Here is a 19,050-nt window from a genome sequence, read left to right on the forward strand (position 1 = left end):
TCATGCATAGCATTCAGCCGACCAACTAGCAGCTCAGAATAAACAACACTGCACCGGGCAGGCATTGACAAGCAGAAAACGGGCTGAGAACTCTACACGTAGCTAGCCATGCATGGTCCTACTCTTTTGGAGAGACGACCAATGGTGGTGGTGGAAGAGTGACCGGCCGGCCTCACCAAAACTCTCGATCACTTATGCCAAACCTAACGTGGAACAAGAGATATTGTTAGTCAACTCCATCGCGTTACAATAATCAGGTGATGCAACTTCTGTATAGTTATATACATAACATAAAAATAAAAGCATATTGGTCCTGAAAAGATCTGATGGCCAACAGTAGCACCACACGAGGCCACCCCAATCATCGATCATATGCAGATCATGCCGGGCCTGGCCGGTTCTTAGCGTCTGTTGTTGGCATGGTACGGTGCGGCAGCCGTAGAGCCAGCGGTGCACGCAACACTCGCGTCATTTGCACAAATTTTGGTCGCTGTATGTACGTGTTCCCGAGAGTGTCGAAAAGGAGGGAAGCAGCTACAGTAGCTAGCAGCGGGTGGGAAGGCGACACACAAGTCGCTGGCACACAGCATCGAATCGAGGCGAAAGCGATTCGGACGACGATGGCCGGGACTCGGGAGATCCGAGGCAGGTCGACGTGGCGGCAGCCTGACGATCGGGCGCGATCCCCGACGGGCTGACGTGTTTAGTATATGCATGCACGCGTCGTCGTGTCGCGTGTGTGGCAGCGCATCCTGGTTTCGCCGGCGGCCGGATCAACAGGACTCCGATCGAGCACAGCCGCTTCAAGTCCGTCTTGACCTCCTCCTCCTCCTCCTCCTCGCTCTCGCCCCTTCTTCTTCTTGTCACCAAATGTGAATTGCTCACGGCTGCAGCAAGCGTAACGTGCATGCAGCAGCTACGTAGTAGTATATGATCTGCTCTCTGCTCCGAGATGTTTGGCGAAAGAGCCATGCACATGCATCCGTGCCTATCCACAGGAGCGAGATTGCCCTGCAGCCCAGCACATGCATGTGGGATCCCGATCCGGTCCTACCGGTAAACTGGTAACGAACCGACCGATCGATCAAAGCAGCGAGTCCCGGCACGCAATATCCCGGGACCCGGCGCCCCCGCGCGAGTAAACCGCGTACGCGGCGAGCCTCCATTGGCCGTGGACGGTGGCCACCACGGAGACGCCACTACGTGTCCCCGCCCGTGGCTGACTCCGAACCACAGCCACAGGTACCTCGGACGCTGGCGGGCCCGCACACCGGTCGTCCGAACGCAGGCGCAGCGCGGCGCCGCGTGGCCGGGCGCGACCCCCACTCCGGGGGCGCCACGTGGGCACCGGACCACCCGTACGGCGGCGACACGTCGTGGGTGTCTCCCCTGCCGGGGCCTGGTATATATAGCCCGCGGCTCCATCGGCGGGTAGGGGTAGGCGCCTCTTGCAGGCAGAGAGGAGCAGAGAGCACAGGAGAAGCGCGCGCATCGATTCAGAAGCTGAGCGCGGGGTATACCTACGTATTTACGCGCGGGGTATTATTTCATTCCGGTATTTACGCGAGTATTATACCGAAAGAGGAGGAGTCGATAATGGCGCCGGCGGAGATGGCAGCGACGACGGCGGCGACGAGCAGGTTGGAGGCGGCGGGGCGGATGCCGTCCATCGAGTGGGAGCCCAAGACGCTGACGCTCGACCAGATCAAGTTCGCCAGGGTAAGCACCGCGTCCATGCATGCAACACAATCTTCTTTTGCATCCTTTAAGTACGTGCCAGAATTCTGCGATGATGCATCTATCGTATGTGTTCTGACTCCCAACATCTTTTCTCTCAAAAATAATGGGCTCTTCTCGCTTCCTTAATCATCAATTTGTGTTCCCAGATTGCAAATTCAATTCATGATCCAAAAATAATCCAGTTTGAAGGCCCCTACTTGTTTTTTTTAAAGATAAACTGTAAATTTTCAAATGATTAGGCAACCACGAAAATACAAATACAAATACTATAAAGCATTATAAAAGTATATATTCCCTTTCAAAAAAGTACCAGGATACAAATAATATGAATAATTTCCAATAATTGAAGTGTCACTGTTCCTGAAAGCCTGTTCACTTGGGCAGTCCATTCCACGTGCTTAGGTACAATTGCATCGCTCCATCTTTCTCTCCAGTGACTCACCTATCGCCTATGTGCACGCTGCACCTTTCTCCATCCACAAATGCACAAAAAGAAAATTCTAAAAGGGCTCAATTTTTTGTAGTGTTTGCCTCATTTCCTATTCCCTGGCTTTAATAGACTCATGGTGATCAATTTTTATCTAAGCAAACAAAGAAAATAATGTAGCATATGGCTAACTACGCATGCGAGCGAACGTGTATATAGCATACACACAGTACAATGATTGGCGTGCTACGTGTCCACGAAGGGGTCTCTGTCACTTGACCTAAACATGAACCCCATGCGCCCGACGGGCCACACGTCCACGGCCGTGACGGAGACGTGTGTGACCCACCACGTACGTCGTCGTCCTCCATACGTGTCTTTGCATACGTACGGTACACGTACGCACACACGTACGTGTTCATGTTAACAACGTACTCACGCGCGCACTATACGTACGTAGCAGGGGGTCCGAATGGAAGTGGAGGGAACACGAACAAAACTAAAGCAGATTCTTCGGAAAGATGGACAGTGATTTGACATGGTTTCGTTTTCTTTTCTAAATTTTGCAGGAGGCGGCGCTGTACGTGGTGAGCACCAAGACGGAGGAGGAGGCGATCCGGATCTTCACCGAGGGGCTCAAGCCCGTGCAGGTGGCCGTCAGCAAGTCCAACTCCTTCGACTCCTCGTCCGACGACGACGTCGAGCTCGGCTGCTACGACGCCAAAAGCCGCGGCGGCAGCAAAGGTGGTAGCCGCCGCCGGCGTTCCATCGACAAGGACTTCGCTACGGCGCCCTTCTAGTTCTTATAGTAGAAATAGTAGTACACGACGCTGCGTGCGTAGTTCTGCTTCTTCTTCTTCTTCTTCTTCTCCTGTTTTCTTTTGGCTGCTGGCTTGGTTTGTCGTTGTTTAGAGGAGCCGGCGTTTAGCATCAACCAGCTGGTTAGCGCGGCAAATTTTGGAGGCGCAAGGCTTTAATTAGCTATAAGAGATGTGAAGAGCTAGCGTTCGTGTAAATATCAAAAGCTAGAACTTCACAATCAATGGTCCTTCTGTTTCACGATATTTCCGTTTGCTATATTTAGTTTATCTATGGAATTAGATAGGATGCATGCGTAACAATGATTGGTATCTTGTTCGGTATTTTGAAGAGAGATCAAATGCAGAGCTTGGTCTTTCGAGGAACAGGGCACTCGAGGTGCGTGTCGATCTGCATCAAGGGTGCAAGTATTCTTTTTCTAGGCCACTGGCTGTCCGGGTTGGTCCAAAACTTATCTGAATGAATCAATCTGAATTTTGAAGCTGTCACACCCTGAAATTCTCGGCCCATCTCTGCATCTCTCTCCCCTCCGCCTGACCTGCTTCCCATCACGTGGAACCCACCTGCCGCCGCTTTGCCTCCCACCTCAGCAGCATCTTTCCCGCGGCTCCTCGAGCCTACGGCGCCCTTGCCACCCACCGCCCGTGCCGCCGCAGACGGTGCCGGCCGTGAGCCTCCCATCTCGCCGCCGCCAATGAGGCCGTCTCCCTCGTCTGCCAGAGGTGCTAGGCCTCACTCTTCACATCAGGGTCAGGTTAGGTATCACCCTTGCGGCCTTGCCTCATGGCAGCGTTCAATTTTTTCCCTTTCCGACTTCCACGGATTAGCAGTAACGCAAAACGTGTAATGTGAAGGGGTGTGGACGTGTTGCTAATTGAAATTTCTACTGAACAAGGCTCACATGGTTCACTTGTGTTGCTGATTGAAATTTCTACTGAACAAGGCTCACATGGTTCACATGGCTACTGAACAAGGCTCATATGGTTCTCATTCCAAAAACACCCGCGGCATCTGGTATGAGCAATTTTCGCCCAATCAGCTTGACACATAGTATTGCAAAGATCATCTCCAAACAGTTGGCAAACAGACTTTCACCACACTAGCATTATCTAATCTCTAGGAAACAAAATGCTTTCATTAAAAGAAGAAGCATACAAGACAACTTTCACTTTATTCAGAACATGGTTTAGGCTCTACACCATGCTAAGAAACCTGCTCTATTTCTAAAGCTGGACATAAAAAAAGCTTTTGATAGTGTAAGGTGGGATTACTTTATGGAAGAGCTGCAACATATGGGCTTTGCAGCAAGATGGCGAAACTGGGTCTCAACCCTTTTATCTACTGCTACAACATCAGTTCTGCTGAATGGCACAAGAGGACCGTGGTTCAAACATAGGACATGCTAACGTTATGGAGATCCCTTAAGCCCTATGCTTTTCATCCTGACCATGGAGCCACTATAAAAAATGCTCACCATTGTTGCATCTCAGGGGCTGCTATCTGAGATTCAGAATAGGAATGTTATAGCTAGAATCAGCATGTTTGTTGATGATGTGGCTATATTTCTGAAGCCTGACAGTGAGGAAGTAAGAGTGGTGGCTGATATCTTAGAAGCTGCCTGACAGTGAGGAAGTAAGAGTGGTGGCTGATATCTTAGAAGCTTTTGGCACAACATCAGGTTTACTAACTGATAGAAGCAAAAGTGTTGTTTATCCAATTCACTGTGATACACTAAACATAGAGGAGATCATGCAAAGTTTCCAATGTCCAGTCAAAAGCTTTCCTTGCACTTACCTTGGGTTGCCACTTCACACCAGAGCCCTCAGAAAGGTTGATGTACAACCCCTCATTGACAAGGTTGCAGCAAGGCTGCCAAGATGGAAAGGCAGGTTGATGAATAAGGCAGGAAGATTGGTGCTTGTAAATTCAGTTCTATCAGCTATCCCTGTTTACTTCTTATCTACCTTCTCGCTAAAAAAGTGGGCAATAAAGAAAATAGATAAGATTAGAAGGAATTTTCTTTGGAAGGGAGAAGCTGAAACTAATGGAGGACATTGCCTAGTCAAGTGGACAAATATTAAGAGATCAAAGGAATATGGAGGCTTGGGATCTGGAAAGGTTCAGTAGAGCTCTAAGGCTGAGATGGTATGGTTCCAGTGGAAAGAGCCAGATTGTCCTTGGGTGGGCACTGAAGCCCCTGTAAATGAGCTAGATCTGCAGTTATTTCGAGCCAGTACAGTTGTGCAGATTGGCAATGGCCAAAAGGCCAAATTTTGGGGTTCTTCGTGGCTGAATGGCCAGGCTCCAAGAGATCTTGTGCCAAACTTATACAAATTGGCTTGGAGAAAGCACATGAATGTTTACGAGGAATTGACTGACCACAACTGGACGAGGGGTCTATGGAGGATGAGTTCTGCTACTGAATTGGCTGAATTTATTAACCTCCGGGAATTTGTCTAGAACACTAGTTTCAGTGACAATCAAGATGAAATTGTACGGAGATGGACACAATATGGCAACTACACTACCAAATCAGCATATGCTATTCAGTTCAAAGGATCTTTCTACACCTTCCAAGCTAAAGCAATATAGAAAGCACAGGCCGAGGGAAAGCATAGGTTCTTCACTTGGCTCCTATTGGAGAATAGAATTCTCACTATTGATCGACTGGCAGAGAGAAATTGGCCGTGTAACCCCATATGTCCCCTCTGTCTGGGAGCACCTGAGACGGCTGTGCATCTTTGCATCCAGTGTCCATATGCAGCTCAAGTTTGGCAGCTCATTCATTCTTGGACAAACCACCTGGTGCCACTACCGCAGACAGACGTTGATCTCCAAGAATGGTGGCGCCGGTCTTTGTAGGAGGTGACGAAGGAAAGAAGAAGGGCAATTGCGGCTGTTATGATCTACACATGCTGAAATCTGTGGAATGAATGGAACTGAAGAATATTCAGAGGTGTTCAAGCAACACCCCAATCAGTTCTTGGCCTAATCAAGGAAGAAATCGGCTTGAGACAAAGAGCACGTGGAGCACCTTTAATTTCATAGTATCAATGATAGATTCATTTCATTTTGAGATTTGTGAGCTTAACCGTTTTTATTAATCACCACAATGTAACCTTGAACTCTCTCTATCTCCCTTATATGATATGGCAGCACTCCTGCTGATTTAAAGTTTCAAAAAAAAAAAATTCTACTGCAACTGCAACTAGCAGACAGACAGTCAGACAAAGACTGGAGACGAATTTAATCAATCCATTTATTTTCATACAAAACTGCACTTAGAAAACAAAACCGTATGTATCTGTATGATCGTAGTTTCAGACAAGAGCTTCACAATAGCTCTTGGTCGAAGAAACTATAGACAAAAAGTGCATCCTGTTTATAGAAAACTGATTACAATCTCAAACAGTACTTTATTAGAGCATATGATCATCTTTAGATTTTAAGGGAACAACCTGAGTCTAATTTTATTACATGAGAAGTATATCGACTTTTGTCGTTCGAGCCTATTCTCTTGAAATTTGAATGCTGGTACGGGATAGTGTGATATCCATCTTACAACTGTTCATTGATATGGGATTACCATACATTGGTCCAGTTTTTATTGGAAGGGTGGGAAAACCTGTACGTCTTGTTTAATTACAGCTGGAAGCACAACATGTTTTTCTGTTCAATGATTTTTTTTCTTGTTCATCAGGTGAGTGGTTAAGCCACATAACCAACGATTCCGTCTGTCGTCGATCAAAAACACTTTACCTATATCATTATTTTCCCAACTCCATAAGTATGCAAATTACATGTACAGAAGGAAATGCAGGAAGATTTGATCAGTTAATAAAGTGATATAAAGTATATTATATCCCAGCTGCAGGTTCTAAGGAAAGAACTCTGTTGGCTGTGTCATAATGCAATCCGTCAACCAGGCCCAGACATGTGTGATGAACTCACCACCTGTGGCAAGTTTCTTAACATGCTCCATCACGGTATCCGATGGTGCAACAGACATAAGTTTCTCTGTCCACACAGCATGGCAAGCATTTTCCACCGTGCTTCGTTGTCAGGAAACATCCCAAGTATATCAAATCCAAGATTTCTGCCACTGGCCAAAATAGCTTCATACTTGTCATAATTTTCCTTTCCTCGGAAATATTTGTGTCGGTCCTGGTCATCGCCACTGTCTTGGCTGCCCTTTGGTTGCAAACTGGAGAGTTTTTTGTTTAACAACTCATCTGTAGAACGGCATCCTCCAAGGCACTGCTGCGATCGATGTGCTCTGCAGGATTTCCATCGATATCTGTGTGCTGCGGTAATTTTTCGTTACCAGTTCTGGTGCATAAAACAGAAGGTAAGCACAGTAGTCGGAGACCGTGGTGGCCACCTCCTGGTCTCTGATGGTGTCCCTCTCTGCTGCCACCATGCTGGCTTCTGATTTATAATTACATAGTGTAGTAGCAATGTGCCAAATCAGCATGCTACGGATGACACTTTGATGCGAGATGGTTGGACAAAGCTCTTGGAGGATGCCCGTCTGAATTCTATCCACATATTGCAAAGCGACCTGGCCACGTACAAGTGAAGAGAAGCATGCACCATGGCTGTGGATTGCGTGCTTCACTGTCATGGGCAGATCCCTGCGAGTCATCATCCTGTTCCTCACCAGGAAACGTCTGATCAAACTTGGTAAAGGCAGGCGAAACATGAGCTCGTTTTCAGAGCGGATGCAGGTATGCAGAAGCGAGTACTGCCCAACCGAGTTGCTCCAGTACTGTCTTTTCAGTGCAACACGGCACATTGGACCTAGTAGCATCTCCAATATGGGATGCTTTTGCCACAATTTATCTTGGACATACCGGCACAGCATCGTCACCTTGTGCCAATCGGAGAACACAAGCATGGAGTACTGAAACAATTCCAGGAGCACAAACAAGATTATTACCATTCTAGTCAACCATATGTCGAAGCCCGTGGTGGAAATGCTCATGTCTCTGTCAGGGGAATGATAGTTGAAAAAGGTGGGGATGAAGAGGGTAGAAAGGCTTGTCGTCAGAACAGCCAAGAACAGAACGGTTTCAGGGACAAGAGTTTCTCTGGGAGATGGCTACCTTGCATAGAAGAAATCAAAGAGAAAGCCAAGCTCGACCTCAACGATGCGATGCATCCTCTCCTGGGAGTCAACAGCATTCCCAGTATCATCATCAGGAAAGATGTGTCTCTCATACTCGGTTGATCCATCAAAGTGCGTCTGTCCACGCAGGCGCAAAGAGCACCCACTGAGGAGTCGCCGTAGCTGTTTGAACAGGGCAAATGAGAGACAAAGATCCTTTAGTCTTCGTGCTTGTGGGTTGTCTGAGTTCAGTAACTGTCCCTTGCACTGCCAAACCATTTCGATGGTGACGATGCTATTGGGGACACTGAACTTGTACTCCCCGCGCCCATCCTCCAGGCCTGCCTCACCGCTAACCAAGAGATTTTTCTTATCTCGCATATACATGGTGATGAGCCGGTTCTCAATGGAGAGGACTCGATCCCTACCAACTGAGAAAAAGCTCTTCAGGCGCACTCCAAGCTTGGCGACAATCAACAGCCAGATCAACAAGAGAAGAATTTTCAGATGCAACGGCAAAGAAGTGGCATAAGAAAAGAGGAGGAAGAACACGTAGATGATCTGGGCAGCCTGGTTCAGCATGGTGCGGGCTTGCTGGTCAGAGTCGTCGACGCTGCAAGAGGCAATGCCATCGGCACAGCCGAGGAAGCAAGCCCAGACGATAACGAGCTCATTGCTGAAAGAGCCAGACTGCATCAGCCCAATGGTGTAGGACACCGCTGGATAACTCAACATGAGTGCCGACCAGACAACAAGGCGGAAGGCGGCACTGCGGCTGGCGCGCCGGCTGGAGCCTAGCAACACCAGTGTGACGAGGAGGGTGCAGCTGAGGGTGACCAGCACCTCCACACGGACCAGGCGCATATTACTAAGCATGGAAATGAAATCTTACAGCCAGGCCCGATGACACAACAAAGAGTTTACAGAAGAGAGTTGCAACTAACAGACTAAAGGAACAGAACAATTCGTTTCAAAAAAAAAAAGGAACAGAACAAAGTAACATGAGAAAGTATCACAATAGAGTTGCAACCAACAGACTCAAGAAACAGCACATATTACAGAAGATACTCAGAGCAAACTGTCTGTCTTCTGTGGCAATCGCTGGTAGAAGTTCCTGACAAATGATGGCGTCTTCCGCCAAAGCTTGGGGTGCCTCATGGTGTAGGCTCCAGCTATTGCGACAAGAATTTTCCATGGTGTAAAGCAGAGCATAATGGCTACTGCTAAAGTAAAGAGCCCAAATATTGCTGTTGCCGTTGGATCCCTCCATGTTGTCAATGAAGTAATCCTCTCCCCACACGATGCCACGTCTCCCATGACCGCCTGTATCCTGCCGGCGATACTCCTTAGTCTATCATACCTCATCATTACTAAATCAATGGTCCGAGAAGTAGGGAAGGTATCAAATTCCTCGTCGAGCTCATCTGGGTGTACTGTGTCTGCTAAAGATATCTTGATATCAGCGTGCGAAGGATAACTTGGCCGACACCGGTAGTTCCATATTGTAATCAAGAAGATATATAAGAGCGCTGATGGGAGTATGAACTGATGAAACGCAAGAGCTAGGAGGAAAACAGGATGGGCCAGCAAAGTGACTGCAGGATTCTGCCATGAACAAATATAGGAAAAAAATCTCCAAAATGTGTTGAAGATTGAGAGGACTGACATGATTCTGTTCCAGTTGACCCTGCTTTTCCTCAAGCTCCAAAAGTTGCTTTGCACGTCAAACATGTATTCCACGGCTTCCTTGCTTAGGGGTGGTTCCATCCGGCTCAGTCGGGATGTGACAATCTGGATAGCAGGGAGCTCCAAATTGTCTTTCAGGATCACTGAAAGAGGGTCCTCATAGTGCATTGTTGGTAGATTGGGGGATGCATACATACGCACCGTGTTTACTAATGATCTTGTGGTAAATCTTACTGATAGGTACAGTTCACCCAATTTCTTCACCCCTGCAGGCTGTAGGATGAGAAGAGGGTACCCATGAGAATAGATCCGGCCAGGTTGGAGATTGGAAAGGCGTATCCGTACTTTTCCAATGCTGACATCCTTGTACTTGCCTGAACTAGACTCTTCCACCAGGCCATTATCAAACAGTCCAATGGTCAGGACGGTTGCTGTATCGTACACATCCCATGAGTACTGCTCATTGAATGAAGGATGGCAGTTGTTGATGATGGTACGAGTTCGTACCCACTTCCGGCCATATTTTGCCACACAATATGGATGCAGCGAAAATCTCCCATTTCCTCTTCTGATAGGAGGGAGACCCTGAGCTCCAAGAATACCAAGTTCAAACAAGCCAACAACTGGAGGATTTGAGGTTTTCTCAGCTGCTAGTCTCAAGTCCTTTTTGTACTCTCCAAAGCCATACTGGGCACCATATCCACCATCGAGGCAGGTAGTGAGATTAATCCGGCACGATGACACAGTCAACTCAACCCCACCACCATCGGAATCTGATGCATTGGGTGGAATTTGAAGATCAAGCCATTGCCTCTCAAGTCCAGTAGAGAGACCCCCAACTTGACGCTGAACTGTTTCCAAGGGTATGACAGTTTGACCAATAACCTCGCCTATGCGAGGCACTAGATGTGCGTAGACAGAAATTTGAAGGCCATCCTCAAATGGTTCTGCAGCAACAAATGTCAGTTCTTCATCCCAGACATAATGGGCTAGTGGCTTCTTCACTATCTTTGTCCTCTTATGCTGACAACCTACCACCACTTTGACCCATGCCTCTACAAATTTGGTTCCAGAAGCGAGTGAAATACATTTAAACTCGTTTATATGGACACGCAGACACCACAGCCTTGGCAAATTATACACTTTGGGCACAATGTGGGGTCTTGCAGTCACACTTGCCTCTAACCAATCAGACTTCCATGACTCACTGAATGCCTCATCAGCCTGCGTGCCCCTCCAAACTGAAAGCATCAACTCGCCTTGAGTTGTCCTTCCGCTTTCGTCAATAAGACGGTGCCACTGTGGTACCACTGGTTTGTCATTTTGGGAACGCAAAGGAACATCATTTAGGTCAAATGACACCAACCCAATAAAACCAAATGTTACCCCATCATAGATAACAGCATAGATTCTAGGGCGCTGTCCAACTGGCGTTTGGAGAAGGCAAAAGTTGAGTTCCACTCTGGATTCTGCTCCTCGTGGGCAAACTTGGTGATGCCTCTAAGGTTACCAGCATTTACCTCTACATAGGGATCGGGTTTTTCGTCGATGTCCACATTAGGCAAGCAACGAGCCTTAACCACACGTACAAACAAGTAATGTATACGCCAAACAATCATCCCATCTTCAAACTTAGGCTGAATTTCCTTTGGTACAGCATCCACAGGAACCTGCAGGGGTTGTCGCGGAACTGGAGGGCGAATAACTTGTGATACAGGGGCTTCATTTTTCAGAAATACTCTAAGAAGTAGCACTCCCTTTGATCGCTTGAATAGTCCACCCTTCAGCTGATAGTCTTTGATGACTTCATCAGTTGATTCAGAGAAGGTAGCCCCAGAAAGCCGGACCTTGCCAAGGAAAACCTGGCAGCCATCAATTGCATTGTAGACAGAAGCTTCAAGAGTAAGAGAAGGAAGCCTTTGTTTGTCCAGCACATCAAAAGTGGTCCTCTCTGACCATACAGGGCAGCGAACCATCCTTTTGATCGATGTAGTGAAACTTTGCCCAGCAAAATGAAGCTGAACAAATGGATTCAGTAGCTCTTGGCGGTCCGAAAGGCCATTGGCACTTACAACCTCCACGACCAGTTTAAGCCTCAACATCATATCTTCAAATCTGAGCTGGTAGTGGCCTGCAAAAAGTTAATACAGCTTTTGTAATTTCTTTGAATTAGAACAATGATGGCCTACGGGAATATATTAGATTCTTTTTAACAAGAGACCTGTTACTCCTAAAACTTAAGTAATGGTTTATTCCTTTGGATCTGACTTTGAACTGTTATACAGATGAAAGTACAGATACATATGATTTCTACCATTACTTTATTATTGTGAAGTTGACAATATTATATTAAAACAGAAAATATTAAAGCTGATTATTTTACACTTTCAATCTAATCTTTAATAATTCACGTTTGAAGACATTAGGAGTGAGAAACTAGTCTTTTTTTTTTGTGGCGACAAGTACTACATATTTGAAGGTGTCTCTCTTATTTGGACCTTATTTCTAGGAAAGCAGATTTGTTTAGAGAATATAGAATAATAAATTATCATATTAGAAGCTATTATTACTTATCCTATTGAAGCTGATTTGAGAAATCTTTGCCTTTTATTTTTTTTTATTGTTGTGACTGGCGAGGTACATTTCATACTTGCAAATTTTTCTTGATCAGATTAGTGATTTTTGTATAAGTCAGCACATTTGAAGAACTATGCAGGTGATATTTAGTCCTCAAGTAAGTCTTCCAACAAAACTTCTCTCATTCGGTTGAGTGTGGACATGATTGAACCAGCTTCCCATAAGAAAGCACAAGTGGCTTAACTGAGAACTTAAGATTTCAGCTGTTGCAATTTTATATCTTTCTGTAAGCAACTACAGGACACACTGACATTGCAATTAGTGCCAACAAAACCGAAATGTCAACTTTCACCAAGTTTCATCCCATTTTGAAGCCCAATATCAAAGTTTCATGTGGTTGCCATTTGCAAGCTTTTTCTTCAGATTCCAAATGCAGGTTTCAGTACACGTTCAATGGATTCTGGGGAGAAAGAAAAGATACGAACCTGTGTTTTCGATTTAAGAGGGCAACGACTCAACAAAAGCTATGGAAAAAAAATCTAAATCAGTGTAAAGGAAAAGAAAAACTGGAGCACCTCGACGGCCGAATGGCACGGCGCCATCGCCGACAGACCTCGTTCGCCTGCTCCCTGCCGCCGCGGCCGCGATTGCAGCCGCGCCGACGCCTGCGCCCAGATCTCGCCGGCATCCCCTTACTCGAACGGTGGATGCGCTCGCAGCGGAAACCGCGAAGCCGATGTTGCTTCGCGGCATCCAACAATGCGAAAACAAGAGGCATGGCTACCTACGGCTCTAGTTTGAGCTTCTCGCCGCCTCCGTGACGGAGAGCCTGGCTGGCCCTCCGAATCCGCGGCCGCCGCACTTGCCTCGCCGCGCGCCGCCAGCCGCCGGTACTCGGGAACGACGGGGTAAGTGACGATTGCAATTACCATGGCCGGTAGGGTGGGTCCCACGCAGGAATTTTTCGTATAATTCCGTTCCTCGGACCTTCGGCCTCGACTTACTGTACTTCTTACTCGAAAATTTGTTGTGGCATTAGAAGTTGATAAAAGGAATTAAGATAGGAATTTGATTGTTAATATAATCTCTTGCTCGGTTTGTGGAGTGAATTAAGAGAGGGAATTCATATTTGGTGTATGGGTTTTGGAATGAATTTAGTATCATAAGTCATGATGATTGTGTCGTCTTCAACTTAAAGCACAATATCCACCCTAATTATCAAATTTTGTCCCTCGAAAGTAATAATCAATGAGAGTTTGGACCTATAAATTCTCATTCACCGTCCCATCAAAATTCTTATCCCACAAAACAAAGAGTATAAGCCCTTTTGAACTCATATTCCCTTGCACCAACTACCTCTAAGCAAACATGACATTAGTGATGATACTACTCCCTCCGTTCTAAAATATAAAGTATTTATAGTCAAATCATTTTCAATTTGACTAAGTTTTCAAAAGAGAAAACAACATTTATTATACTCCCTCCATTCCAAATTATAAGTCATTCCAAGAATCTTGGAGAGTCAAAACATCTTAAGTTTGACCAAAATTATAGAGAAAATTATAAAGATTTATGACATCAAATAGGTATACTATGAAAATATAATTGATGAAGAATCTAATGACACTTAGTTAACATCATAAATGTTATTATATTATCATATAAATTTGGTCAAACTTGAGATACTTTGACTCTCCAAGATTTTTGAAATGACTTACAATTTAGGATGGAGGGAGTATTAGATTGGCTGAGTTTTTTTAGTTACTACTGTTGGATTCATATAATGCACTTTGATGTGATAGATATTAATGCTCATGTATATAAATTTAACTAAGCTTAACACAGTAACTAGAGATACTAATATTTTGGGACAGCGGGCATGGCGGAGCTAGAGGGTATTCTGTATTCCCAGGAATACCTAACTTATTTTGCCAAAGAGCAAGTATATATAAAGTATAAATACATATATAGTTTGTGTTAAGTTTAATTCCGTTGTTTGTAAGTTCCTCAGAAGACTCATCTGGGATGAAGTCATTCTACTTAATATATTATTCTATATGGTACAAGCAAATTGGTTTAACCGCACCATCCAGGATCATCCATACATGCATCATATGTTACATGCAACCAAACATACCCTTAGTGTCTCAGTCTCTCTGCATTGCTCAAGTCTCACATGTTACCTGTGTCACGCAAATCCAAAGCTTGGGCTAGGCGTGTGGCACCGCAGAGATGGCCAAGAGGAGGTACGTAGGAACAGATCAAGCTAGGTGGGTAGCTAGGAGCTCAGGCCCAAGGGCCCAGACCTGCTGTGCTGAATTCTTTTTTTTCATATTTCAAGTCCAAAATTTGTAGTATCATTGAACTATTTTCTCTAAATTAATATGATGTCTATGCATATGTAAATCATTTGCACTAAAATGTATGTTGTTGTATATATTTTTGTGTTTACACATTTTATGTTGGGAATACCCAACTTCAAAATCCTGCCTCCGCCACTCACAGAGGGAGCAGTGTATAATATGTAAAATAAAAACGTGAAATACTAGAAAACAATCGCTCCCCCACTCACAAATAACTCATTTCTCTATCTTAAAATATAGCTACTTTTAAAATCAAACATTTTCATCTTTGACAAAAATTTCTCTAAAAGTAATGTATTTCAAGTATAAAAATTACACGCTATGATAGTTGAATTTCACGATGAATATGCTAACACGTTTACATAGTCAATCACCATTTTTTTCTATTTATAGTCAAAGTTAAAAAGATTTGACTTAGAACAAATTTAAAAGTAGCTACGTACATTGGAGGGAGCAGTGTTTTGAGTTGTTCAAAGTCGAACCATTGTAGACTTTGATTATATATGCACTTATCTTGTGTGCTGAGTTTGGCTATTTAAGAATGATAGTGTAGATTTACAATAATATTATTTTGCTGTATGTGTAAACACCAAGATTACATAGGGACTAGCTATAAGAGACGAATTGAATTTGCTACAAGCAGATGCGCATGCTCATTTCAGAACAATTAAGCACTGAGTTCTGGGTGCAAGCTATATATGATAAGCTGAAACAAACCAAATATGCAGCAAACCTTGTGATCTTTACGAAATGAATTTGGTCGAAGCTCAGTGTCTGGCGACTTGACTGACTCGGAGAGGTGGTAATGGAGAGCAATGTGGCTACAGATCATCCAAGGAGCGAAAATGTAAATAAGAAGCAAAGAATTAAGCATGCATGGTGTTAATTACCTTGCTAGTTCGAGCTAGATCTTGATCTCAGAGCTACCTTAGCCTTCGCGAAGGCTCGCAGCAGGAACGAACTCACTCGATCTGCGTCGGCTGCAGAGCACACTCGGAGCTTAGACGTGATGGAGTACACACTGCATCTGCATGCCAATGAAGTGATGAACCGTACCTAATACTCCTACTTTGGATCGAGACGACGTTGTATATGTTATGTCGCCATTGACTAGAGATTAAGCCCTTCTATTATTGACTAATGGCACTCGAAAGCGACAAAACATGAACAAGTGGTCATTAATTGCCTTGGCTAAAATGGCCCTCGCGGTCAGCTCAACTCGTGTGCCAGCGAGCGTGTGTAGCGTGCAGCTCACGTGCATGAGATTTGTGGGCAGGTCCAACGGGCAACGGCAAAAACGCCGTGCATACTTTATCTGTTCCTGCAATATACTCTACAATTGTCAGTGCCATTTTTGTAAGATGTAGAACCAAGTGGCAGATCACGGGTGGAAGTCTACCGATATGCTCTGTGCTTAGTCTTTGCATTGCGGGTTGTTTTTACATTTTTTTCTATTTGCTGGGAATTTTTGTTTAATAATTAGATAAGATCTGTAATAATGGACGGTTGAGTGCACAACTTATGCAGTGACCGGAACAAAAAAAAAGTCCCTTTATCATAAAAAAAGAAAGAGTAAATTGCACCCACCATACAACAACTTGTCAGGTGGGTGCAAATTAGTCCAACAACTTGTAAAATGTTCAATTTAGTACAATAACTTGATAGGTGGGTGCAAATTAGTCCAACAACTTATAAAATGCTCAATTTAATTTAATAACTTGGCAAATTGGTGCACCTACGGTCCAAACTCTACAACACAACATATTAAGCAAAGTAGATCGACATGTGAATTTTCTTCCGATCAATAATTCTTATTTTTTGTCAATAAAAATCATTAATTGTGACCAGTATGTGTGGTTCTCAACTATGTACATTACTTAAAACTGAATCAAATGTTAGAATTATGCCATTGGCATTACTGAAAAGACTAAAGTCTATAAGAGAGACATGGGACCTTAGTTTGTCCATAAGAGAGACGTGGGACCTTAGTTTGCTTCTGCGGTTCTACTCATGTATTCAACAACTCTAGAGAAGCAAGTTTATTTTTGTTATTTTAGCTTATTTTACTTTGTTTACTTTCTAAACAAGTACATGAGCCTTTAGAAAATATTTATGTCAACTTCTAAAAGTATTATTAGTATTTATTAACATATTGGAGTTTTTGAGCCGAACAAAGAAGCATATAATCAAACATGTAGAAGTAGTGAAGACGAATTTATCAATATTAAATAGAAAATTAAATATTACTAATCAAAATTAAATCATTGTATAAAAATTAATTAATACAAGGACATGATATTAATTTATTGAACACCGAAGGTTCCAGTCCTTGCCGAATACATTACCATTGCGACACTATTATCGATTGTCAAATAATGCGCCTGGCAGCAAATATATTACTTGTTATAGCATTTGACTGCGGATGCACCAATTTGCCAAGTTATTGCACTAAATTGAGCCTTTTACAAGTTCTTGGATCAATCTACACCCACCTGTCAAGTTATTGTACTAGATTGAGCATTTTACAAGTTCTTGGACCAATTTGCACCCACCTGACAAGTTGTTATATGGTGGGTGCAATTTACTTTAAAAAAAGTCTCTCTAAGAATTGGGGCCTAAGCGGTCGCAACCTCCCCCGTGATGTTCAAAGATTTCTGGAAGTCAAGCTAGGAATGCATGTGACGAGCGACTCTTCTTCCTTTCTCCTGCTACAGTAGCCAGCGGCCGATGCGTGCCAGAGGGGAGACGACTTGCGGCTACAAGTGGGAGGTCACGTTGGGTGTCTTGGATGAGCTTTTCTGTTGGGTGTTGTGCTTCTTCCCCGACTTCGGCGGATCCGGAAGACGTGCGACGTCCAGAAGCAATGCGTAAAGATCCAAGGACTGTGTTCTTAAATTTTTTCTTTGTTAGGATCTTGTACGTAAATTTGCACTTCTGGAGGATAGGGTTTGTGGACTTTGTTGTAATTCTCTTTTCCTCCAGGGTGCGAGATGTAAAAGCTGAGCTTTTATAAATGGGACCCAGTCCCTTCGGAAAAAAAAAGCTAGGAATGCATGCTTTGGATGTCCATTAGCAATAGTGTTCTCGTGAAGTTACTGTTGTAGTCAGATTTCTTATACTTATAAATCATCACTTGAGGATGATAACAAGAAATTGTTGAAAGATGCAGTTCCAACAACACCTACAAACAATTTGTGAAAGGTGCCGAGTTATGTTGAGAATAGTCCCAACTTACTTATGGAGAGCGGAGTAGCACAACTTATAAGTATGAGGGAGTGTTCACCCATTGGGCTAGCTAGTCTTTTGGGGGAGATGACTCAAGTATCACTTTGTTGTTGCTCTCCATATTGGGCCGGCTTGTGTGAAGCAGCTCAACTAGGCCTGGGGCCGGTGCACTTGTGTTTAGTGAGACAGGAGTCGGACGCTCAGGAATGGAGGTCAGAAGGCGCGTGTTGCGCGATGCTGTTGCGCCAACGTATTGTAACTAATGTTAGAATGATAGTCCAAAGGTAGAGAGCAGCTGATGGATCTTTCTCTATCAGACTATTTTTCCCATTAAAAACTAACACGTTGAACGAACATTAGCATCCAAATTCCCTTGTCCTGATAGAATGCGGCCAAACGGATACTAATATGCATGCTCCACACATCTGTTGAAAAAGAAAAGGACACCTTCGCCTAGGATGATTCAACTCGGCAAGAAAAGGGGAAAATTGGTCCCCGTCGACATGTGCCTCAAACTACCGGTGCATTTCTTTAGCACAAGTTGGCAGCACTTTCACACACGCTATAGCTAGCTATCGTCAACACCAAATCCGACCACGGTGGAGTAGAATCTCAGTAAAACCAGGCGATGAACAAGGAAATTGCAAAAGGTCAGAACTCCCAAGAGCAGCCGAGGAATCTAATCAGGACCTGTTTAGGGTTCCGGCAGCCAAGAACACCCGGGAAATGAAAAACAATGTGCAAGCATTGGTGTAGAGAAGTGGTAGGAAGATTACTTTTTTCACCATAAAGTTCACTATATTCGCATTGGAGGAACAACAGTTCCAACAAAGAGTTGCGATAAGTAATCGCAGAGTGTGGAAGTACAAATCTTTTCCTTATGCAGCTGAAAGGCGCAGGTAGTAAAATAAACAAATACATCATAGCCACCGACTAGCCGACTAGCCCCAATTCCTATGATGTTTCAACGATTTCTGGGAGTCAAGCAGCTAGGAATGCATGCTTTGGATGTCCATTAGCAATAATGTTCTCGTGAAGTTCTTGTTGTCGTCAGGTTTCTTATACTGTCAACGCAATTAGTAAATGGACGTCCATCGTCCCGTCGC

General features: G+C 44.4%; 2 protein-coding genes and 1 pseudogene across 2 annotated transcripts; 1 reads left to right on the top strand and 2 right to left on the bottom strand.

Annotated features, from left to right (window-relative positions):
• Positions 1 to 1,436: 1,436 nt before the first annotated feature.
• On the top strand, positions 1,437 to 3,231 carry LOC117865096 (uncharacterized). Its single transcript, XM_034749177.2, has 2 exons — positions 1,437 to 1,719; positions 2,737 to 3,231. The coding sequence occupies exons 1-2, from the start codon at positions 1,597 to 1,599 to the stop codon at positions 2,965 to 2,967; spliced, it is 354 nt and encodes a 117-aa protein (XP_034605068.1). The 5' UTR covers positions 1,437 to 1,596; the 3' UTR covers positions 2,968 to 3,231.
• A 1,225-nt stretch (positions 3,232 to 4,456) lies between these two features.
• Positions 4,457 to 8,957, bottom strand: LOC117864889 (uncharacterized). The gene is made up of 4 exons (XM_034748957.1): positions 8,092 to 8,957; positions 7,311 to 7,974; positions 4,781 to 4,855; positions 4,457 to 4,486 (listed from the first exon to the last, which is right to left on the bottom strand). Exons 1-4 carry the CDS (start codon positions 8,955 to 8,957, stop codon positions 4,457 to 4,459), a joined length of 1,635 nt encoding a protein of 544 aa, XP_034604848.1.
• On the bottom strand, positions 8,921 to 13,279 carry LOC117862488 (multiple C2 domain and transmembrane region protein 5-like; annotated as a pseudogene).
• Positions 13,280 to 19,050: the final 5,771 nt, after the last annotated feature.

This window comes from Setaria viridis, chromosome 7 (genome assembly GCF_005286985.2).
Source record: "Setaria viridis chromosome 7, Setaria_viridis_v4.0, whole genome shotgun sequence".
Lineage (NCBI taxonomy): Eukaryota > Viridiplantae > Streptophyta > Magnoliopsida > Poales > Poaceae > Setaria > Setaria viridis.

Excerpts from the sequence above, each read along its gene's own strand:
- LOC117864889 (XM_034748957.1), bottom strand. The coding sequence starts at position 8,957 with ATGCGCCTGGTCCGTGTGGAGGTGCTGGTCACCCTCAGCTGCACCCTC. Across the intron at positions 4,856-7,310 it reads TGTTTTATGCACCAGAACTG|CCTTGCTGCAACCTTGTCAA; the intron begins GTAACGAAAAAT and ends CCATCTTGGCAG. Across the intron at positions 4,487-4,780 it reads GTGTGAAGTGGCAACCCAAG|ATAGCAGCCCCTGAGATGCA; the intron begins GTAAGTGCAAGG and ends TCTGAATCTCAG.
- LOC117865096 (XM_034749177.2), top strand. The coding sequence starts at position 1,597 with ATGGCGCCGGCGGAGATGGCAGCGACGACGGCGGCGACGAGCAGGTTG. Across the intron at positions 1,720-2,736 it reads ACCAGATCAAGTTCGCCAGG|GAGGCGGCGCTGTACGTGGT; the intron begins GTAAGCACCGCG and ends TAAATTTTGCAG.